The sequence below is a fragment of the Pempheris klunzingeri genome, chromosome 10 (genome assembly GCF_042242105.1).
Source record: "Pempheris klunzingeri isolate RE-2024b chromosome 10, fPemKlu1.hap1, whole genome shotgun sequence".
NCBI classification, from domain to species: domain Eukaryota; kingdom Metazoa; phylum Chordata; class Actinopteri; order Acropomatiformes; family Pempheridae; genus Pempheris; species Pempheris klunzingeri.
In genome coordinates this window covers 18,974,617-18,995,309 of record NC_092021.1, presented here as the reverse complement: position 1 = coordinate 18,995,309, position 20,693 = coordinate 18,974,617, and the positions used below count along the sequence as shown (strand labels likewise).

The following is a 20,693-nucleotide window of genomic DNA, read 5'->3' as shown; positions in this document are numbered from 1 at the left end:
CCACACATTCTCACGTGTTTTTTTTTTTTTTTTTTGTGTGTAAAGGTTATTTTGTCTGCTTTTTTTTTTTTCTCTCCATCTTTTCATTTTCTTATCTGAGAAAATAACAGTATTGAGTTTAATCTTATAAACAAATGCTATGAAAATATAAAACAAAACCAAGTCAAATGAAAATACAGGAAACAAAGTAATATGGTGCACAGTCAATTTTATTGATGTACAGACCGGTAGATAACCTTTTTCAGAAATAGCATTCAATAAAGGAGTTCTTCACCACAGTATATCAGGAGTGCAAGGACCATTAGCTGCTCTGTACTATGGATGCTATGCAGATCTGTCCTCACTGTTGCATCCATCTTCAAACATACGTCACCATCCAGCAACAAAGGGAAACAGTCCACAGCGTAGGTTGAAGAAGTATACAGAAAGCAAATTTTTTTCTTTTTTATAAACAACCTTTCCTCCATTACAATAAATATTTCATCCCACTAAATCTACAAAAAACATACTCTGAAACTCTAAAACCATATCTAATATACCTGGAGTATTTACCTGGAATATAAATGAATTCATGTGGGTATGGGCATATGACAACATTGAGTAATGCAGTGCATGTTCACAGTTTGTAGGCTTGCCTATACACTTGCTCAAAATTGGCCATTACACTTTCATGAGCTTAGCCTGTGAAATATAACACAATTTATATAATAAATAATTTTAGAATGAAAAGGACAGTTTGTGACCTTCGTAACATTTGAAAACACTGATTTTAAGTGATATCAGTTAGCCATGAATATATGATTTATTTATAAGGAAACAACAAGAAGTACCTTTGGATGTCTGGCCACAGGTAGAAGAGCTCAAACGGCGCATTCGGCTCTGATAGACCACTAAACAAGAGGATATGCTTGAAAAAATAGAGAAGCGCAGCACTTCATACCACCAAATCTTTGATATCTAAGGCCTCAGGTATTTCATAAAAATGCAGTATCCAATTCCCGATTCCAGATGTTGATGATCTGCTGTGTTCACACTCATGCCTGATATGTGCGCTGCTGCCTAATCTCTGAAGGATGCATCTGTATGTGCTTTCTGACTGTATGTTTTGGAATATGTGCTGCTTTATTTTTGTATAAACAGAGAGGAGTTGCCATGGCAATAGTACACTATAAAACAGTCCTAAACATTCTTGTTAAGAAACACCCTTTTTGCAATCACAAAAAGTCTTTTCGGGTCTAACTAAGCTACCGTACAGTTACAAATCCATGGAATGTTTCTTTGTTCCTTGTTTGTACAGACGTCAAGGCAGAATTGATTCAAAAAGAATTTGGTCCGACATCTCCAGCATGTTACAAAGCCTTTAGTTTAAAACCCTTTTACCAGACTCATCAGGAAGTATTATGCAGCAGTACAACAACAACAAAAAAAAAAGCATCTGTGTCTCAAGAGCTGTTCACGTTATCAGAACATGAGCATTACTGTATGATGCATCAACATTATACATTATCCCTGAAAGAACACCACCATCATCACCATGGTGCCTCTCAATGCACAGTCCCATCTAGTCTCACTGTGCTTTCCGAGCATTTCTCAATCTGAGAAATGGAGAATAAATGTTATTTGTCATGGGTAAAGTCTTTACTTTTGGAGGACGTCCTCATGCCTGATGATCTTGTAGGTAACCCAGTAGAAGATGTTGAAGATGAGGAACGCCAGAGGAAAGGCGGCCCTGGAGACAGTGTCTATCCTCTTGGCTCTGTCCACAAACTTCTTCCTCGTGGTTTCTAAGTCCTTGGGGGCTGTTGGTTGAGGGTTTGGAGCTGGAGCAGCGTTCTTAACAGCTGAGCCGTCCTTCGTTGGCAAACACTGAGTCATATTGTAGCCAGCAAAATTAAAGCGGCCCTCACGCATATCATCATCCTGAAAGAACACATGGGGGCAGAATGAATTTACTTGCTTTTTAAATTTTATGCTTTACTTTTTACTGACAAGCGAGTCAGTGTTACTGGGAACTTACATTTAAAAGATCCCCAAGATTACCTGATGCACTTTAATGATAAACCTTTCAGAATGACTGCTTAGGGGATGAATCTCAATTCAGGAAAGTAATGATAAGGTAACACTGCTTCAATATCCCAATGAGAGTCTACAGCCATGATGGCAGCTCTCTGTCAGCCACAGCGATGCTTGGAGCTCACGTTAACATCAGCATGGCAACGTGGTCTATTCCATGTCAGTCTATCGTGGCAAAGGGATCCCTCCACTGTCAGATTACCTGAGGTTTCTTCCTTTTCTCCCCCATTAAGGGTTTTTTGGGGGAGATTTTTCACATCCGAATCAAAGGTCTAATTATAGAGTGTGTTGTACACTGTACAGACTGTAAAGCTCTGCCAGGCAAATTTGGGATTTGGGATTTCGGGCTGTGTAAATAAAATTAACTTGACTTGACAATCCACGCTGAGGGGTACATTAATATTTGAACCATTTTCCAAGGCAATCCATCCAATAGATTGAAACATTTCACTAAAAAACACGTCATGGCCGCCAGAGGATCGCGCATCATTTAGGAGCCATGAAGATCTGGCAAATTTTGTGATGTTGAGATACTTTGACCTGATGGTGGCGCTAGAGGAAAAGTCAGTGGATCGATCAAGTCAATAAGATTCAGCCTCAGGGCACCATGAATGCCTGTACAAAAATTGAATGGAAATTCATGCAATAGCTGCTGAGATATTCCAGTCTGATATTCCAGTGGAGCAGCAGTGTTGACCTGATAGACACTGGCCTCCCTAGAGCCGCACCGTCATTGTGGCTAAAAAGTTTGATTACCAAACAGCAACCTTGTGAAGACTTTGAGAGCCTACCTTGTGATTCCTCCTTTGTCTTCGCCTCAGGCGAAGGAACTCTTTCTGTTGCCTGGATACAAAATTAACCCCAGCATATTCTAGCAATGCAGCAAATACAAAGAGCAGACACACAGCCATCCAGATATCAATGGCTTTCACATAAGAGACCTGGGAGAGAAAACATATTTCCTTTGTTAGAGCCTCCAAGGTGACAGCATCAGCTAACAGTTCAAATGCAGTATATATCTGTTTTGATTTGGAAAAACAGTTTTTTTTTTCTGTTTTTCCTCCCTCTGTCTTGCTCATTATGACAATAACTTAGGCTTCTAAATGACTGTAATTATAGGTAATGTTTGCTAACAAGTGTATCAGAGTGATTGCACAGCCATAAACAGCAGGGAATAATTGCTGGCTTGATTACCGATAGAAAGAGAACTGTTGAATTGGTTTGTAGCTTTAGCACGGGGTTTGATCTCTTTCTTTAGAGAAAGTGGGGATTAAGTTGAAAGCCTATATTGCTCATCAGTGTGGCCACCTAAATTCATGACAGCTGATTAGCATGTGGAGAAAACAACTCAGCTTTCTGAGGGCACTTCAGGCACATTGAGTTATTGTTTTCTTGTCTCAAAGCCGTCAAAGGCTTCTCTTTAAATATTTATCAGTATACGTGTCTTTTATGTGGGAATCTGACGCCGATGGAGAGTGATTGATCATCAGGATTTGACTCTCAGCGCTTGTAGAGTCCTTCACAATATGTGCATGGCAATTTACCCCGATAGACTACCACTGCTGTCGGTAATGTCCACATGCTTTGGATGGCAACATCTTCACTGCTGAGAAAAATTGTTGTTGAATGTTGTGAATTGCACCAATAAGGTTAAAAGTGCTGCCCACTTATGGTTTAATCGTCTCTCAAATGAGGTGTTACTTATCCGCTGGAGTAATACAATGGCTTTTACATAATGTATATCTCAACAAGGCAAAACTGAGCGTCTTTCTAAGTGCTTCAAACGGCTTTTCATTCGTTCCATTCATTGCTGGTTCTTGCATTGTCTTCTTGTTTGGAGTGTTTATTTGTCATCATATTTGCCGTGGTCATGAATCTGTGCGCTCTCTAAAACAACAGAAAATGCGTGTCATGCGCTTAGAAAGAAACAAAAAACACCCATTTAAGCTCTCGAGGACTGGTTACTTACTGGTGAAATTGTAAAATCTAATTGATGTATTGATTATTCTACTGTTGGGTCTTTAGGTCTCTGTAGCTTACATGTGTTACAGACCTTTTAAGTAACCCTGAATGTGTGATATCTCCAGGATATAAATATGCATGGTTGTGTATATTTGCATATGTTTTCCAGCAATTATATTACATGAAAGAGGCATCACTAGTCAGTGGATAGGTGTATGAATTCACTTTTTACCCAAGTTCAAGCTTGCACCATATCCTAAGTCTTAAGTGCAGTATGACTTAAGACTTTCATTAATTAACCTCGCACAGGTCTAGTTTTCTTTTTTTACATAAACCAAACTGCAAATGCAACCTTAACAAAAGTAGCAGTCATTAGTCAGAACCTACGTAATGGAAATGTGATGGGCCTGTCCTATAGAGGTAATACTACCATTTCATCTATTCTACCATACCATCATTCCTCTTTTTGTTTTTTAAAATAAAGACTTAAAAGTATTTTTGAAATCAAATTCAGTCTGGTCTTGGGGCGGAGTGGCTGATACGAGAGATCTCTCTACATTTTAATATGATAAAATAACACCATTTGTACTATCCATTCAGAACTGTCGTGTTTCAAATTGTCGCCCTCAGACCACTTTGAAATAACAACATCTGTTAAATTCACAAATGTGTCTGCAAAACTTAACATAATATAATATTTTTGCCACAAGATTTGGATGGTAGCAACTTTTTTTTTTTACCTCAAGCTGCAACAACATAACATAGTCATGCCAGCAAGAGGCCATGCTTAGTACAAACCACTTATTTCCTCATAAATGCATCCAATTATTGATGCAGTTTTTTATGTGATTTCCTAAGATTGACACATTAATATTTGATATTAAGGCAACCCTATTAGACCAGTACATTTAAAACATATGCTGCTGAGACAGCTAAACCAGGCTCACCTTTGGAAGAGAAGCTCTGGAGCCAGAGCTTTGGGTGGTCATGGTGAGCACAGTGGTGATGCCTAACGCCACCCTGGCCGGAGCAGCATCCATATTGATCCAAAAAGACACCCACGAGAGGATGACAATGAGGAGGGAAGGAATGTACATCTGGATCAGGTAGTATCCCATCTGTCGCTCAAGATGAAAATTAACTTCTATGCAGGTGAATTTACCTGTTGAAAAGCAACAAACACAAATGCTGTTCAGCTACCAAACCAGGAGAAGTGTTATATAATAGCATATGGTTGTGTGTGTGTCCTCTGACCAGTGTTGTAGTGTTTTGTACAGTATCCCAGCTCCTTCTCCTCCCTCATAATGAACTGAGGCAGTGTGAGCCCCTCTGACACCTGCACCGCGCCGTTCTCCAGCCACTCGAAGATCAAGTCATTCATGGTGTAGCCAACTACAGAGTGAGAAGAATAGATTAGTCAAAGTTGTGACGTACGCGTACATCACCTTGGGAAGTGCAGCGACAAAACTGAGACAAAGTCAATGCTCACAACTCTCCAGCTGCATTGTACAAGTTTGGACGTCCATCGGAAAGTTCTTCAGATCCATTGGGCAGGACAGAATGAGAGTTAACCTACGGCGACGACGACAAAGTCACACAGTAAGATATACTGAACAGACTACACCAAATATGTTATTTGATTTTGAAAGAAATATATTTATTAAGCCTTGAACAAGTGGTTCGACACATGCATTGAAAATAATTTGGTTGAAAACTATGGTACTTTTTTTGTATTGTGTGCTTCTTGCTCCTGGGTGATAGCCTCTGATTTATCATGTAGGATTCCCTTCACCAGGTTCCTATCACACTTTCATTACTGCAGCTTATTGTCTCTGTGATGCATTGTGGGCCGCAGTCTTCTTCTTCTTCGTCATTTCTTTCATGAATGGAGAGAGTGGCTAACCTTTCATCACTCTCGTTGACCCACTCTGTCTCCACACCTGAGCGCTGCTCAGTCTCGAGCTGCTCCCTAAATGGACTCAAAATTGATCTGCCTGATATTGCACCATTGCAGAGCAAATTGAATATTGTGTCTGATTGAAGTTGCATTGAAATGAAATGAAACATTTTTTCATATATAAAGAGTTATGCTCAGATTCTGTGCTGATTGGCCTGCAAAATGTCACCCATCTGATTAGGGTTGCATGTTTCAGAGTCTTCCATGATGCTTTTATGGAGTCCGAAAATTCTGCATGCCGAGATACCAACATGGAGAAGGCCTTGCATTTTTATCTTCTCTGTGGATTCTCAACAATGCCGCTGAGATCAGCTTGCCCTCTTGCAATCAGTGTTCTTTTATTAAAAATCTACATTTCACATGGGGATAGTACTGTAGTTCAGTGAATTATGCCATTTCAAAGGAGTGATCGTAATGAGATAGACTCCATTTAAAGCTGTACTTCTCAGATTGACAGTCTTTGATGTTTGAGAGGAAATGTAAGAAAAGCAATAAGTGAACATATCCTGAGGTGATCTATGCATCAGAGCGTTTGGCTCTCTGCAGCATAAATTTTCCCTCAGCACAGACTTCTACTTCAGCTACAAACCCACAATGCCAAATGTTGTAACATTTCAACTAGCGAACAATTATTTTCATTATTTTCGATTCTGTTCTCTTTTAATCTCTTGGCCTGCTGAGCACAAGCGGTGAACAACTTTTACAATCTCCATAGTCCATGTCTGACGCGCAGTCTAAAGATTTACAGTTTATTATCATAGAAAACTGGAACATATTCGCATTTGAAAAGCTAGAGCCAGTAATTTGTTGCTATTATTGATGGGCATCTGTGGCTCAGAGCAAAAGTGGTTCGTCCACCAATGGGAAGATCAGTGGATTGATCCCTGGCTCCTCCAATCAGTATGTCGGAGTGTCCTTGGGCAAGACATTGAACTCTAAATTGCTCCTGAACACAGTTTCAGTGTGTGAGTGTGTGTGAATGATTATTTCCCCCCTGATGGCAGGGTTGGCAGCGTCCCATCAGAAAGGGGCTACAAAAGTACAGTCCATTCACCATTATTCTGTACTTCTTTTGTCTCAACCGATTACATTTACAGATATATTTGCAGATTAATATTATATCAATCAACTAACTGAATGATCCTCTTAATGTCTCAGCTCTACTGTAAACCTTATTTTCACGTCTAACATGTCCACCTGATACTGTAGAGGACAGTCCCATCCTTGAAGATCCGCAGCAGCTTGTTGTCTGTGGTGACATCATGGAAATTGGCTCCTTTCTCGTTGGCGAAGAAGAGGTCGGGCTTCCATATAGAGTCCAACATGGACGGGTCCAGGTCTAGAGAGGAATCTGGGTATTTACTATACGCCAGCCGAGGGTCATTCCACTTCTGCCGCAGGAAGATGTTCACTCGGTAATCCTGCGGAGATGACAAGCAGCTTTACATATTTTGTAGTGCAGTGATTGGGGTTATGAGAAAGCATGCCTGCTGTCGTTAATATTGTTTTTTTTTATATTATGTATCCTCCTTTTGATGAGGTAAAGAATTACATTGGTAACCTCACATCTTCATGATTATTCCAGTGCACAAAAAGCATTTGTCAGAGACAAAATAATTATAAACAGCATGCAAGCATATTCATCAAATACCGAGAAGTCAAATGCCTATATTTTCACACTTATTTATCTTAATTACTTCAACATTAAAATGCTGTTTACACTGGATAATGATAATTATCCATAAATGCACAAATGATAATAATAAGTAATACAGTTATATAACATATACATTAATGCTCCAGATGGGTCCATTGTCAAATGTCATGAGAACTTTTTCTTTTGATTTTTTTAAGTATAGTTGCTGCTTACACTTTACTTTTACTTAAATAAAGGATCTGAATACTACTTCCTCCTCTTATTCTCTAACCACATCCATATTTTCACATTCACTCACTACCAACTGCTGTGATAACACAAAACATTTTCAAAAACAGTCCTATAATATCAATAAGGACTTATGACAAATAATAAAATGGGGGATGAGCGAAGGAATTTCAATGCCTATTTGGCGAAATCTACATCATCCAGCAATGCTGTCATCTCGGTGCCAATATTATCTCAAATTTCATGTATTCACATGACCAGTTATCTGTGGTTGCAAGTTGCATTTGCAAAACACTGACTGTACGACAACTTTTCTTATTAATCATTTCAATTATGTAAGAGCCATTATAGAATGATGGATTTATAAGATGTAGTGGCTGATGAGGAGAGCTCTGACAGCGCAGTTAGTAGTAAACCGAGTGCCACAAAGCTCAGTTGCTCAGTGTAATTGATATGTCATGATGATGAGAGACCCTTATGTTGTTTGACATTTCATCAGCATATTGGCGGTTCCAAATATTTGTAATGCGTGTCTAAAGCTGCGTAATTCCCTGGCAATCTCATGAGCTCCAGCTCCTGTGCAAATTAACATCCCTCATTCATGATTGAAGTAGTTATTATCACTCATTATGAATCCTTTGATCATGATGAGTTTCAGCGCAGCCTCGCAGGTTTAATATTTTTACCCACGTAGGCAGCAGCATGCCTTCACACATCACATCACATATTGTTGATCAGCTCGTGTGAAAGCCCCAACCCCCAGTTAGTGGCTGTACTTAAAGTGGCTTACTGGTTAGGGTTTATTGTATGAATTATTAAACCTGGACTAAGATGTGAATAAAGGGCATCATGGGAGCAGATGCCAATACTTATTTGGATAGCTAGATTTCTCATTTATAACGTGTGTGTGCCTCGTGGACCCGCCAATAGACTCTTCAAATATCTTTTTGTGAATAGGTAGACACAGCAATGGTAAATGTTTGGGGTAGATAAATAAAGAGGATGATTGAGTCTTAACTCCTGAGCAGGGGTCAGGGCTTTAGAACAGGACCAAGCACAACGCTCAACTCACCATTGTTGTTTCTGCTATAGAACCAAAGCTGTTGATAAATATGTTGCAGGTAACATTAACTGGTGGACCTGCAGGTTGAGGGATAGATAACACATTGACACATTGTAGAAATCAGCCAAAGTGCCAGAGGAACTCACCATAGTTGTCTCTGTGACAGAGCCGAAACTGTTGATAAAAATATTGCATGTAACGTTTACGGGGGGACCTGTGAAATGGAATGACAATGACATGACAGGAAAGAGCCTTAAACCACATCATCGAGGTCGACTGGGTTTGGAGCGATGAAGATGTTTCATCAGGAAATTTGGGTCTGTTGGTTCACAAGCTGCTGTTTCACTGTGTATGTCAGCATGCATTAATACCAAAAAGCACCATTTTTCTTTTTTATTATTTTATAAGAGCCGCAGGAGTGGATGCTGACATGTTGCATGCATTGTTAAACCAAACACATAAGATCACATAAAACATGAGAGGGCCCATGTTTGGCTTTTGTAGAGGCCGAAATGAGCTTTTCTACATTTTGCTGAATGTTGTTAAATGCAATTATATTCAAACTAGATATAATAATCAGTGACAACATCAAACTGTGTCAGCTTGTTATGTTCTTTAGAATTACGTAATAACCTCTTGTTTGGTGATCTTTTGTGGTTAACATACTGTAAACACATTTTAATACGTCCTGTTTTTACTAATTCAGCAGAGGATGCGCGTGCACACAGACAGATGCATGCACAGGCACACACACACACACTCATTTAGAGCTGCAACGATTAGCTGAACAAGTGATACATCAATTGACAGAAAATTAGTCGCAACTATTTGGTGATCAATTAAATTCTTAAGACAAAAAAGCCAAACTTGGTTTCAGCTTATAACATGTGAATAATTTCTTGGTCTTCTGTGATTTTAAACTGAATATCTTATGATTTGTTGCTTATATAAAAAAAAAATGTTGGAAATTTTTTGTACGACAGGATTAATCGACAAATTGAGAAAGTAATCTAGATTATCTGTAATCTAGTAAAGAAAGATGGTTGTATGATGAAAATATTTGTCAGTTGCAGCCCTATAGTCATTTGTTAGTTCCAGTATTAAATTAGAGCATTTTCTGTCCAACACTGTGAGTAAAAAGTACCCAGCATGCTTTAATGAGAAGTGTCATTTTTACTCCAGAGTGGCCCGAACTGAAATGTGAGGCTTGGCAGGTTATGCCATTTAAAGTCACAGCAAATCTCTTTTCTCTATCTGATAAGCGAAGTTGTAAGCCCTTCCCACTGCCCTTCCCCTGTGCTTTCCTCATCAATATTGCATGGCACTCGGTATTAATATTTGCCTCAGTTTCTCGACAGGTAGCTACATTTAACAGCAGAGGCAGAAAAATAAAGCAGCACCTCCTCACAACAAACTCAGCAAGGAAATCTAGGTCAGCCTTCAGAAATACAGTTCAACACTCTCTTCAAAGTATGACTAGCAGGTTCGCAGCCGGAATCATCTGTTTACATCGCAGTGGGCTCATGCAAAAGTGTTTGTTTTCTAGCTATAAGATGCTAGATTGTGTACAAGGCAGGAAGCTTCATCCGCCCCAAAATACAGATAGAAAACAAGCCCAACTAGCTGTATTAGAATCATGCTTTATGCCTTCTAATCCATATTTGGTCCTCCTCTCATCATTAGCTAGAAACAATTGCTTCCCTTGCATCCCTCCCTTGAAAACGCCAGCTGGTGTTAAACAGGCTGCACTCCTCCCATCTTAAGTCCATTTCAGCGATCTTGTCAACATTTCCTCTTTCTCCCAGATGGAGGAGGGGGAAGATCTGGGCCATGTGTTTCTGAATCCTGCCGATCAATCCCCGCGCTATGCTGTCTGGCTGCTCCAACAACTGGAATCCCCAAACCCCACAACAAATCCCAGCGCACCTGACCCAGCGGGGAGTGGACCTGAGCCCCAGCGGGCCGGCCTCTCCTCGTTCTGCTCCGTTCCAGTGACAGATGCTGTGTCTGTCCCCCAGCATCACAGCAGGAACAACAGAGGAAGCCACTAGCCTGCAGCCTCGCTACGGGGGCACTATCCATCACTTGGCCCGTCATGGTGGCATCCCTGCACCATGCTGCACTTTAGATATTTACAAGCCTTCTTTTTTTTTTTTGGTTTCCAATTCATTATTTAATGAAGTATGGAGTGTATTTTACCAAATGAAAAGAAGTATGCAATGTTAAGATGAGGGAGAGTTAGTTTATGATTGAATTCAAAGGCAGGACGAGCATGTTAGTGTGAAGAAGTGATTGATTGCTCTTATCAAAGGACTGGCAGCACACTGTCTTGGAATCAGATAACAGTAGAGGGATCTCCAGATAGTTAGAATGTCTGGTGTGTTTGCAGTTACAATGTAAGTGCTCAGGGGAAGGTGGATACAGCATCCTGCATGCAAGAATACTCCATGTACATCAAAGGGTTGACAGAAGGCGGTGCTTATGTGGTTTGGGGGTGAAAGTGAGTCTCAGAATAAAGTGAGGTCTGTGAAGATTTCCAAAAAGACACGTGGATAAACAAACCTTTAAAATTCGGCCTTATTCGTGCGTCATACCCGGACGTGCGACCCATGAGTGAGTCCAGAAAGTCTGATGGAGACATGTTGGAGGATGATCTGGAATCGTGCTCCTTGGCATCCACAACTCTGGAACACACACACACACACGCGCAGAGTGAGAAAGAAAAAATCATTTCATCACACAGAAGCCACCACTGAAAGCCACGTCTTAAACCTTATCTGTCGCCCAGCAGCTGCCTGGATGTGATGGACAAGCATTGGGAAACTAAAAAAATGCGTTAAAGCGCACACGCGTATCAGACGAATCTTGGGTGATTTCGACGTCGTGGGCTTCTCCTGTAAGCGAGACAGAGCTGTGTTTTCTGTCACATCACAGAAAGATCACCTCACAAATATCTCTGCATGCTGTCATTTTGTACGAGCGATCACAGGAATATGGCCACATGATGCCACATTACGAACATTACATTACAAATGTGCCTTGACGTGCGTAAATGTCGCCATAAAAGTCATCGTACAACAGGCAGAAAGGGATATTCTGTATTTGAAGGATATTTTAAGGACCAAATGATACTCACAAAAACAATTCAAACAGTTGAAAATACAGAGTAACTTTAGTCAATCCCAATCAAAGCAGCACTCAAGCGATTACCAACTTAGTCTGTGCAGAAAAACGTCACTGTCCGATTCACATTGAATCTCTAATTAAGCCTGTTATTACGTAAATGAATCGTATCATTTCCCAAACTTTAGAAGGGAGAAACAATTTATTTCAAATCTATAAAATCGAATATTTTTGCCAAACAGAACAGCCTACCTGAAGTTGTTCGTCTCCATGAAATATGTAAATAAAGCTGCCAAAACCTTAATATAGGAGCGATTCATTCCTGGTGGTTTTCCCATGTGCTCACTTTTTTATTTCTTCCATATGTTTACATTGGTCAAACACATAATCCAAATAGGGGAAACGCTTTCTTCCTGACCAAGTCGTGGGCGTTTGGGTGTTCTTGTGTCACACAAAAATACAGGAGACATTCCTCAACGCAGCTACAGATCATAGTTCAGCTTCATGAAACTCTGACTCCCAAAAATAGATTTCTCGAAGCGGAGATGGGAAGAAACATCAGTCCTGTGGAAGAGACCGCAGAAAAGACGAAACTCCGAAACGCGCCCGCTGGAGGCTTCCTGTTCTGGCGTTGGCTCGGATCTAAAAGCTCGCACTGTGAAGACGACCCCGCTGGCCTGTGTTGTTACTTATGAAGTGAAATCTCTCGCAGGTGGAGGACCGTCCTCTGTTGAGGAATGGGAGAGGAACGCCTTTTCTCATTTCAGCACTTGGACAGCTCCCGGCTCCGTTACGCGCAAGCGCAACACTTAAAAGTGGCGAACGTGAGTTGGTTTTCAATAAGTCCGATAAACGTAGGGAGGTAATCATCAGAAACACAGTCAAACATTGTCTTCGGTGTCTGTTACATAACTACGGTTTCAGTTTTGAATGTTTACAGCGTTCGTCTCGGGAGAGTGCGCGCAGCTGCGCATCAGGATAAACTGGCTTTAAAAATGCTTCATGTACACCAGTGGTGTAATTAAGTGCAAGAAATTATATGGATAATGTGGGCAGTCTCATGTAAATCTGCACCCTCTTGTGAAAATGTACACTTGTTACTGCGTGCAAGTAATACAATTATCCAGGGATGCAATTCAGCTGAAATCAGAAGAAAAAAAACCCCCAGATAAATAGTGTGGGCGTATAACGTAAGATACTCTGACATCATCCTTAGCTGTATTTTTAGGTGAAGTGCTTATTTTTTGCTCCCATCCTTGTCTGTTTAGAGCAGCAACCTACATCCTCACTGAGATATGAAAAGTGTAAACAAAGGACGCGCCGGAGAGAAGCCGCTGGAAGAGTATTTGGTACCCCGGTTGCCCTGGAAACAGATTTCCGAGGCACATCATTGGAAATGCTGAAAGGTTGGCCTCCCAGAGCGAGACGGAAGAGAGCTGACAGACAGACAGAGACACAGAAGGCAGGAAATATACCATAGGCTGGCTGAAGCCCAGGGGTGAGGGGACAGAGGTTTATTAGGCCAGCACGCAGGTTTAGTGATAATTATTCTTTATTCTTCCATAATGCTCTCGGTATTGATAAGGGGCTGCATGAGAACCTGGCAAAGTGAGGATGTGAGTGGGCTGTGAGGCTTCACGGACCACAGGCATGAATGACTCATTCCACATGAACACACAGGCATGTGCCGTGGAGGAAACAGCTAAACTAAAATATAAAATTAAAAAAAAAGTGTCTCATTCAGATCAAACCAAACACAGGTGTCCTGTTGTGAGATTACTCTCAGCAAATCACATGCCTCGATGCTGTGACACGCTTGGGGCCATATTACACTTTAGTCTGACACTTGGTTGCCGACCAGTTTCCAGATCATCTTGGCCTGTCTGACTGAGGACGAGTCACCCCTTTCTCCTCATTTACTGCTGATCCCATGTGTCACATTGTTTCTTATGGCTGGGAATGTATGGCCGGCTCTGCTCTGGGGATTTAACATTAGTGTGTCGTCAGAGGTTTTTCTGTATGGTGTGTTCTACGGCATGTTTGACTCCATTAATACTGGATGCCTGGTGTGAATTATTCACCAGCAGGCCAGCTCTATATTCACGTTTTGCCTTTTAAAAACAAAAGGAAACAAATAAACTGGACGTCATCTTGCCAGAGCCATGATGAGCAGCACGTGAATGTCACTGTGCCCCGACCCGAGGCAAAAAATAATATCTGATATTTAGAATAAAACCAGATACTTTGTGAGGTTGCTTTAATGAATACATTTCTTCCCAGCGAGGGCCGAAATTCTCTTTGCACTCAAGTCATTTATCTCCCATCTCTCAGACAGCTCCGGTTGGCTTGCCTGTGTAATGACAACCAACCAGAGCTTCAATTGGCCATTAGTTTCCATAAGGAAAGACTATGGGCCAGGTGGGTCACATAATTAAAGGAGAACAAGTCAAATCTGTGTGTCATTAAGGGGAGAGGGAGATGTAGTGTGCCTCTTTCTGTGAACGGAAAGAATAAGACAGAACAATCCTTTTGACTAGAACTGTCTGTCCCACGAGTTTCCGCACAGCTATTAAAATTACAGGCTCAAGACAGGCGAAGGCGCTATTTTAAAGCTGCCCACACACAACAAAGATTGGTCGTTACTGCCTGTTATTCTGCGGGGAATTAAGGGTTTTTATTGTGTTGTCTAAAAGGATTTGCAGCACTATTTATAGCTTTAAAATTAAATCAGAAGATTTCCTCTTTTGTAAACTCTCTCTTTAATATGCGGATCAGTTCAGCCTACTGTAACATTTGCATCTATATTTGTACACAAGTAGGCAGCAACCAGCTTGGATGCTCATTGTAGTCTTGGTAGGCTGTTGTCATTGATCTCCCTCAATAACTGAGGAGTTGTGGACTGGCTGGAGAGTTCACCTGGAAACAACAAGCAGGCTTTACCACCCTGATGCTCATGTGCACTGGACTGGAGACAATTGAGAGCTGCAGAGTATCTATTGCTCCATCGATTCCTTGTATCTTTATCCCACTTAATGACTTTTTCGCTCTATAATTCAACTCATGGAGCTGATCCCGGGCCTAGCAGGGATACAGAGAGGTAACTTGTGGTGGGAGCTGTTTTGATGAGACAACGCAGCATGCCAGAGGAAGAATGCAGAAGGATTTATTGAGTGGATTCTTGAAGAGGGGGAAGGATTTGCGAATTCTCTTGGTGCCACAACACCCAGCACACTTATCATAATCTCTCTGTCATAGCAAGCCGGAGCTATTTTGAGGCCTATGTGGCAGACAGGAGAATGATAAACATGTTTAGATTACACACAATCTGGCTGCAACACAGACATACAGACAAACGTTTGAAAAGCTCCACTGAATATATAGTATAGGAGCTATAGAGTCTTGTGAACTGTGGGTGAATGAACAGCCTAAATGCCCACGAGGATGCTGATCTTTAGGTCGTGTTATCCCTCAGGCCAAGCGAAGAGAGCAGCACTGGTCTTCAGTAAGACTCATCTGTCAATCACAGCTTTGCTTCATCAGTGGGAGCAACCTGACAGCCACAGAGGCTTTCTCCATCACTGAGCACTGAAAACCCGCTGATCCCCAGTCTAGACCCCCCATACACGCTCCACAGTCACTCTGCCATCGCACACCAAAACAGCTGAATAAAATGTCACAGCACTTTTACAGGATGTATACATCAAATCGAACGCTTAAGACTGCGTTCAGTTTGTTAAGCAATTACTCTTCAAGCGACAGGGAAGCCTTCATGTTTTTACTCGGATCTGCATGTCAGCGCGTCTCCCCTGAGTACCAAGTTCTGTGCAGTCACCCGAACCCTAAACAGCACACATACACGTACTTTTTCCCCGGTCAATGTCTGCTCCATGTTGGCACTGGCTCACGATTCATCTATTTCTAGCTTGCAGGCTTGTCTCGCTGAGCGTTGTCACTGGAGTTGTGCAGCTGTCAAAGTGATGCAAGAATAGATTAAAGATTGAATGCAATTTCAATTGCTGAGTTGGTTTACATCAGTTTTCTTTTTCTTTCAGTGGAGCTTAGACGTATGTTATGGGACCAATTACCCATGAGAAGGACACTGGCAGAGCGGCAGCGCTTATTCCTTGCCTTTTTTAGATATTTATGGGGAAACTAATCTCTTATATGCCGAGTCTTGTGTTGAATATTAATGTGTGCTGACATTCCACCCTAATGTGACAATTTTAAAACTGTGGACGGGAAATTCCTATGGAACGAGAATTCTGTGAAATGGAAGTGGTTGTAACATCTCACCAGGTCTGTCAGACGAAATGGGGAACGGTACGACTGTTGTCATATAGAGGGGTGTGTGTGCAAGTAGGCCTATATAGTTAAAGGCTCACTGTTAGAATACAAGACATGATGCGCTTGCACAAACATGCCTTCATAAAAGTGACTAGCATGCAGCCTGTCAAATGGAAGAACACATTAAAGATGACTGACTGTCACATTCAAAATCAATCCAGTTCCATTGAAGTGAGCAGCGTACTGTACTAGAGAGGGTTGTCTGTGTTATTTTCTGCCCCTGTGGTGCATTTAAACTTAAATACCACTTAGATTTAAAACATTACGTTTTCAGCTTGTGAGCTTCGCTGCTGCGTGTTATCCTGAAATAAAACAGCCAACAGAAACGCTGCTCTCTATTATCTGGCATCAGTGTCTTCTTGAATGGACACTTGTCATGTCTTTTCTCCTGCCCATCACGTTTGTCTTGCTTTAAGCTGTCAGAAGGTACTGAAGGTTCACGATATTCACAGCTGTGTCGCAACTGCACTCACTCTGAAATTTCTTTCAAAATTCAAACTGGAATCTGAGAGGTTGTTTTTTTTCCTTGAGTTAATCATTAAACGCTTCTCAAACTTTAAATCTACCTCAGATTGGCATGTTTTTGTTAGTTTTCCATAATTCGCTTATAGCATGTCTCATTAATATTTACAAGATTAGGTGCCATAATGTGACTACCATTCACATTACAAAATCTAATCCACTTGTGCATCCGGTTCTTTGGCTCTGCAACATACAGAACCAGACTGGTTTATATACTGTATTTAAATATATCACCACTGACCGACTTTACAAAGAATGTTACTATATGACATAAGACATCTGTATCATCTATATCTTATATACTATAAGACATCGTTACTATATGAATAGTTTGTTGCATCATCCATATATCGATTCAGCATATCTCCTCCTTTGCGACTGAGGTACAGCACACTGCATATAGCCAGTGCCATCACTAGTTTATAGATTATAAGATGCTCCTTCGTCTAAAAAGATGCTTCTGTCACCACTCACTGGAGATGTCCTGATAGACATTGCTGCATGTGTTTCCTACAGTGACCAAACCTTCAGCATTTCAATTCAAGATGCCAGATCTATATTGGAATAAAATACTATGCAATGTTATAAAATGTTCATACGTTGTAATTAACGGCTTTCTAATGGTTAATAAATCATTAACTAAAAAAACATTTAAAACCCAAACACTTTTCTCATTAATCAGTTTATATCTGATCTCGAAGGTATAAATGATTTATTAAAAGTTATTGGCGCCATTAGTACCAAAGTATAAGCTATTAATAAAGGGTGACTCCTGAAAGAGGTACTAATGCCAAAAATATGTAAAACGCTCCAAAGCAATAAGACTTAAACTGATTATATCATTTTAAATGGTGCTACTGAATAAGCAAAAGTAATGATTTAGCTACTAGTGTGGAATTATCAGGAGGGAGTACATTTTGATGCATGAATTTCTTCAGTGTTCAATATTTTACAGTAAAATGGTGCAGATCTCAGTTTGGAATAAAAGCCTTTAGTTCTCGATGGGTGGTGGACTCGATGTGGAGCTGTCGGATTGTCCAGTGAAGTGATGAGAGATATTCAGAGACGATACCTGACAGCTTCCAGGTCTTATATGTGTCTTTGGAACAGCTCAATTTTCATTAAGTCAAAGGTTGACTGAATTCACTCTCTGACAAGTTAGTGGTCAGAATCTATGAATAATTTAATAGGGACTATAACAGCTTTTTCTTACATTCATTCACGGCCATTTTTATCACACAGTGTCAGAAGATCAGAAAGAGCATTCTCTCATTTAACAGCATTTCTGCTTTTTTAACAAATTAAATTTCACCATATTCATAATCCGCCACAAGTGAAGGCGGATCACAGATTTACGTATTTAGCAGAAGTTTAATTAGCAACATTATTGAAATCTCATTACGAAACAGCATGTGGAGGAAAACAAAAGAAATCCCTCCCATCAAGATCACATACGGTGCAAGAGGGAGCAATCAGATTTTTAGAAGAAGAAAAAAAGAGTTCCTTCACACTGATCCCACTGAAATGATTAAACAAGATTTCAGAGCTTTGCTGAAGCCCAACTTTCCCCCAGTGATAGTCAAATCCTGCTCTAAACTTGATGAATGCAAAGTTATTTCCTCTAAGCTGATTGCCATGGGAACAGTGCTCTAACTGGCTCCTCCATCTAAGACAGCTGATAATTGTCTTCTTCAAAATACATCTTAGGATTCGCAGTGTGAGAAAAAACTGCCATAATAATATAGTATGGAGAACTACACATGATACAATAAGATAATTGGCAGACAACTGTGGATAAAAGTGGTTTGTTTATCTTTCTACTTTCATCTTTTGAAAAAAAGCTAATTTACTCGATGATTTTAGTCATGTCCTTCACCTTCAACTGAGAGCGCTGATGGAAAATAATCAGTAGGTTGATTTTAAGAGGCCGCTGGCACAGCAGGTGCATAATCAGACTCACAAAAGATCTTCTCATGTAATGGAAGGAAATATCTTAAGGTGTCCAGGTTTGGCTGATGTGCCAACAAAAAAAAAAAATCCATATTATTGGAAGAAGAAAGAGAAATAATGGCATTAGCTTGTCTTTTCAGTTCCACTATTTAGACGTCATGCTGAGCACAGACTGCCACAAGGTCAACTTCAATTTCTCATTTGCCTCTATCTAAATAGTACTCATCAGCTAACATATTCAGCATCTCTCCAGAGCAGCCGGCAAGCCTCGTGTGGAGTGGATGGAGGAAAAAAAAAAAGAGATACAGAAGGAACAAGGAGGTGGCAGAGACAGAAGAATAGATATTTTTAATTCACCTTTTTTCTCAAGACTTTGAATAATCAACTAAAATGGGCAAAGGCAAACATTTTGACATCCTAAAATGCTAATAAGAAAAATGCAGACACTGAAGATGCTTTAACAGAGTGTAAAGAGCATTTGGAACGGATGGTTTATGCACACATTTAAATTTCACTTGTTACAATGTCAATCATCGTCACTGTCCGTCACTTCTTTGCTGTGCTTTCACTAGTATGGCGCCGTTATCACTTTGGAACCATTTTTAGAACACCGTGGGGCAGTAAACACAGTTTCCATGGAAACATCACCAAGACACACATTGATAAGCGGATTGGAGCAGCTGTATTTCTCTGATGACGAATGAAACCTCAAAAGCGGGTTTCAGCTGGCGAACACAATTAAACGCTGCCAATATATTCGGGAAGAGGGATCCACATAAGCAGAGGAATCTGTTTGATTTCTCATTATGAGGCAGATAACAAACGACTCTTATCTGGTTTCGCCAAAAGCACCCTCTGGCTCTGCCTGTCAGCCAGGCAGAGCCAGAGGGTGCGCTTCTGTGTCTGAGAGCAGTCACAAATGGGCAACAATTTCCAATTAGATTTTACTTTACAAATGGATATATTGATCTGGTGCAGCTGTTTTCATCAAGCTGGAGAGAAACAATCAGGCGCAGTTTAATTTAGCATCAGTCAATAGTCTTAGGCAGATGAAGAAGAAGACATAGGAAGGTCAGACATGTTTTAAAAATAGTTACCCCAACAACAAAAAAATCAAGTTATGGATGATTTCACACGTGCAGTAAATTGCATTTCTAGTGTTGATAATTTGTCTCACTTTGTTTGAAGGTACAACGTTGTTCAACACTGTGGATATTTGTTCTTTGCTGAATAATGTATGCATACATTTTTAGTTAAGCTTTTCCATAGCATATCCTGACTTTTTCCATGAGGAAGAAGGAGTAGATGAGTCGGTATTTTCGATGAGGTCATTTTACATTTTTTTGTGGAAAGCCTTTATTCTGATTGGCCCTGGTGAGGGGGTTAAACCAGGAGCCTATATTCACACTATGTCCCAAGTCTTCCAGGGTTATGGGCTGAGACTCAGCTGTTTGGAGGACACACAGAGAAAACCACTTGATCACAGTGCATCTGATGGTTTCGTGAGAGAGACGCTTTGCCTGAGAGCAGCACATCTCCCCTCTGTGGCTTTCGTGGTCCTAAAAGGGCTGCACAGAAAGCATTGACCCAAAAAAAAAAAGACTTTTCTCCACAAAGCTCTGAAAGTGTACAGCTTCATCTAGTGCATGTCGTTTCACGGAGTGTAAATGAGCCAGATGGACGACCACGGACTTCCGAATGTTAGGAAAGGTGGTGAAATTAAGCAAAGTGGTGCACAGGTGAAGTATGTGACCGCAGTATTTACTTGTTTAGAACTTGTTTTGTGTCTGACACTTTGATGAAACACACGCACG

At 40.6% G+C, this 20,693-nt stretch overlaps 1 protein-coding gene across 1 annotated transcript; it reads right to left on the bottom strand.

Moving 5' to 3' along the window:
- Positions 1-1,638: 1,638 nt before the first annotated feature.
- On the bottom strand, positions 1,639-12,401 carry glra2 (glycine receptor, alpha 2). The gene is made up of 9 exons (XM_070837849.1): positions 12,316-12,401; positions 11,503-11,624; positions 8,950-9,017; positions 7,190-7,413; positions 5,525-5,607; positions 5,290-5,427; positions 4,983-5,197; positions 2,865-3,014; positions 1,639-1,920 (listed from the first exon to the last, which is right to left on the bottom strand). The coding sequence occupies exons 1-9, from the start codon at positions 12,399-12,401 to the stop codon at positions 1,639-1,641; spliced, it is 1,368 nt and encodes a 455-aa protein (XP_070693950.1).
- Between the last annotated feature and the right edge of the window lie 8,292 nt (positions 12,402-20,693).

Coding starts and splice junctions, on each gene's coding strand:
- glra2 (XM_070837849.1), bottom strand. CDS start 12,401: ATGGGAAAACCACCAGGAATGAATCGCTCCTATATTAAGGTTTTGGCA. Junction 5,608..7,189: donor ACTGTCCTCTACAGTATCAG/GTGGACATGTTA, acceptor TCGTCGCCGTAG/GTTAACTCTCATTCTGTCCT. Junction 5,428..5,524: donor TACAATGCAGCTGGAGAGTT/GTGAGCATTGAC, acceptor CTCACTCTGTAG/TTGGCTACACCATGAATGAC.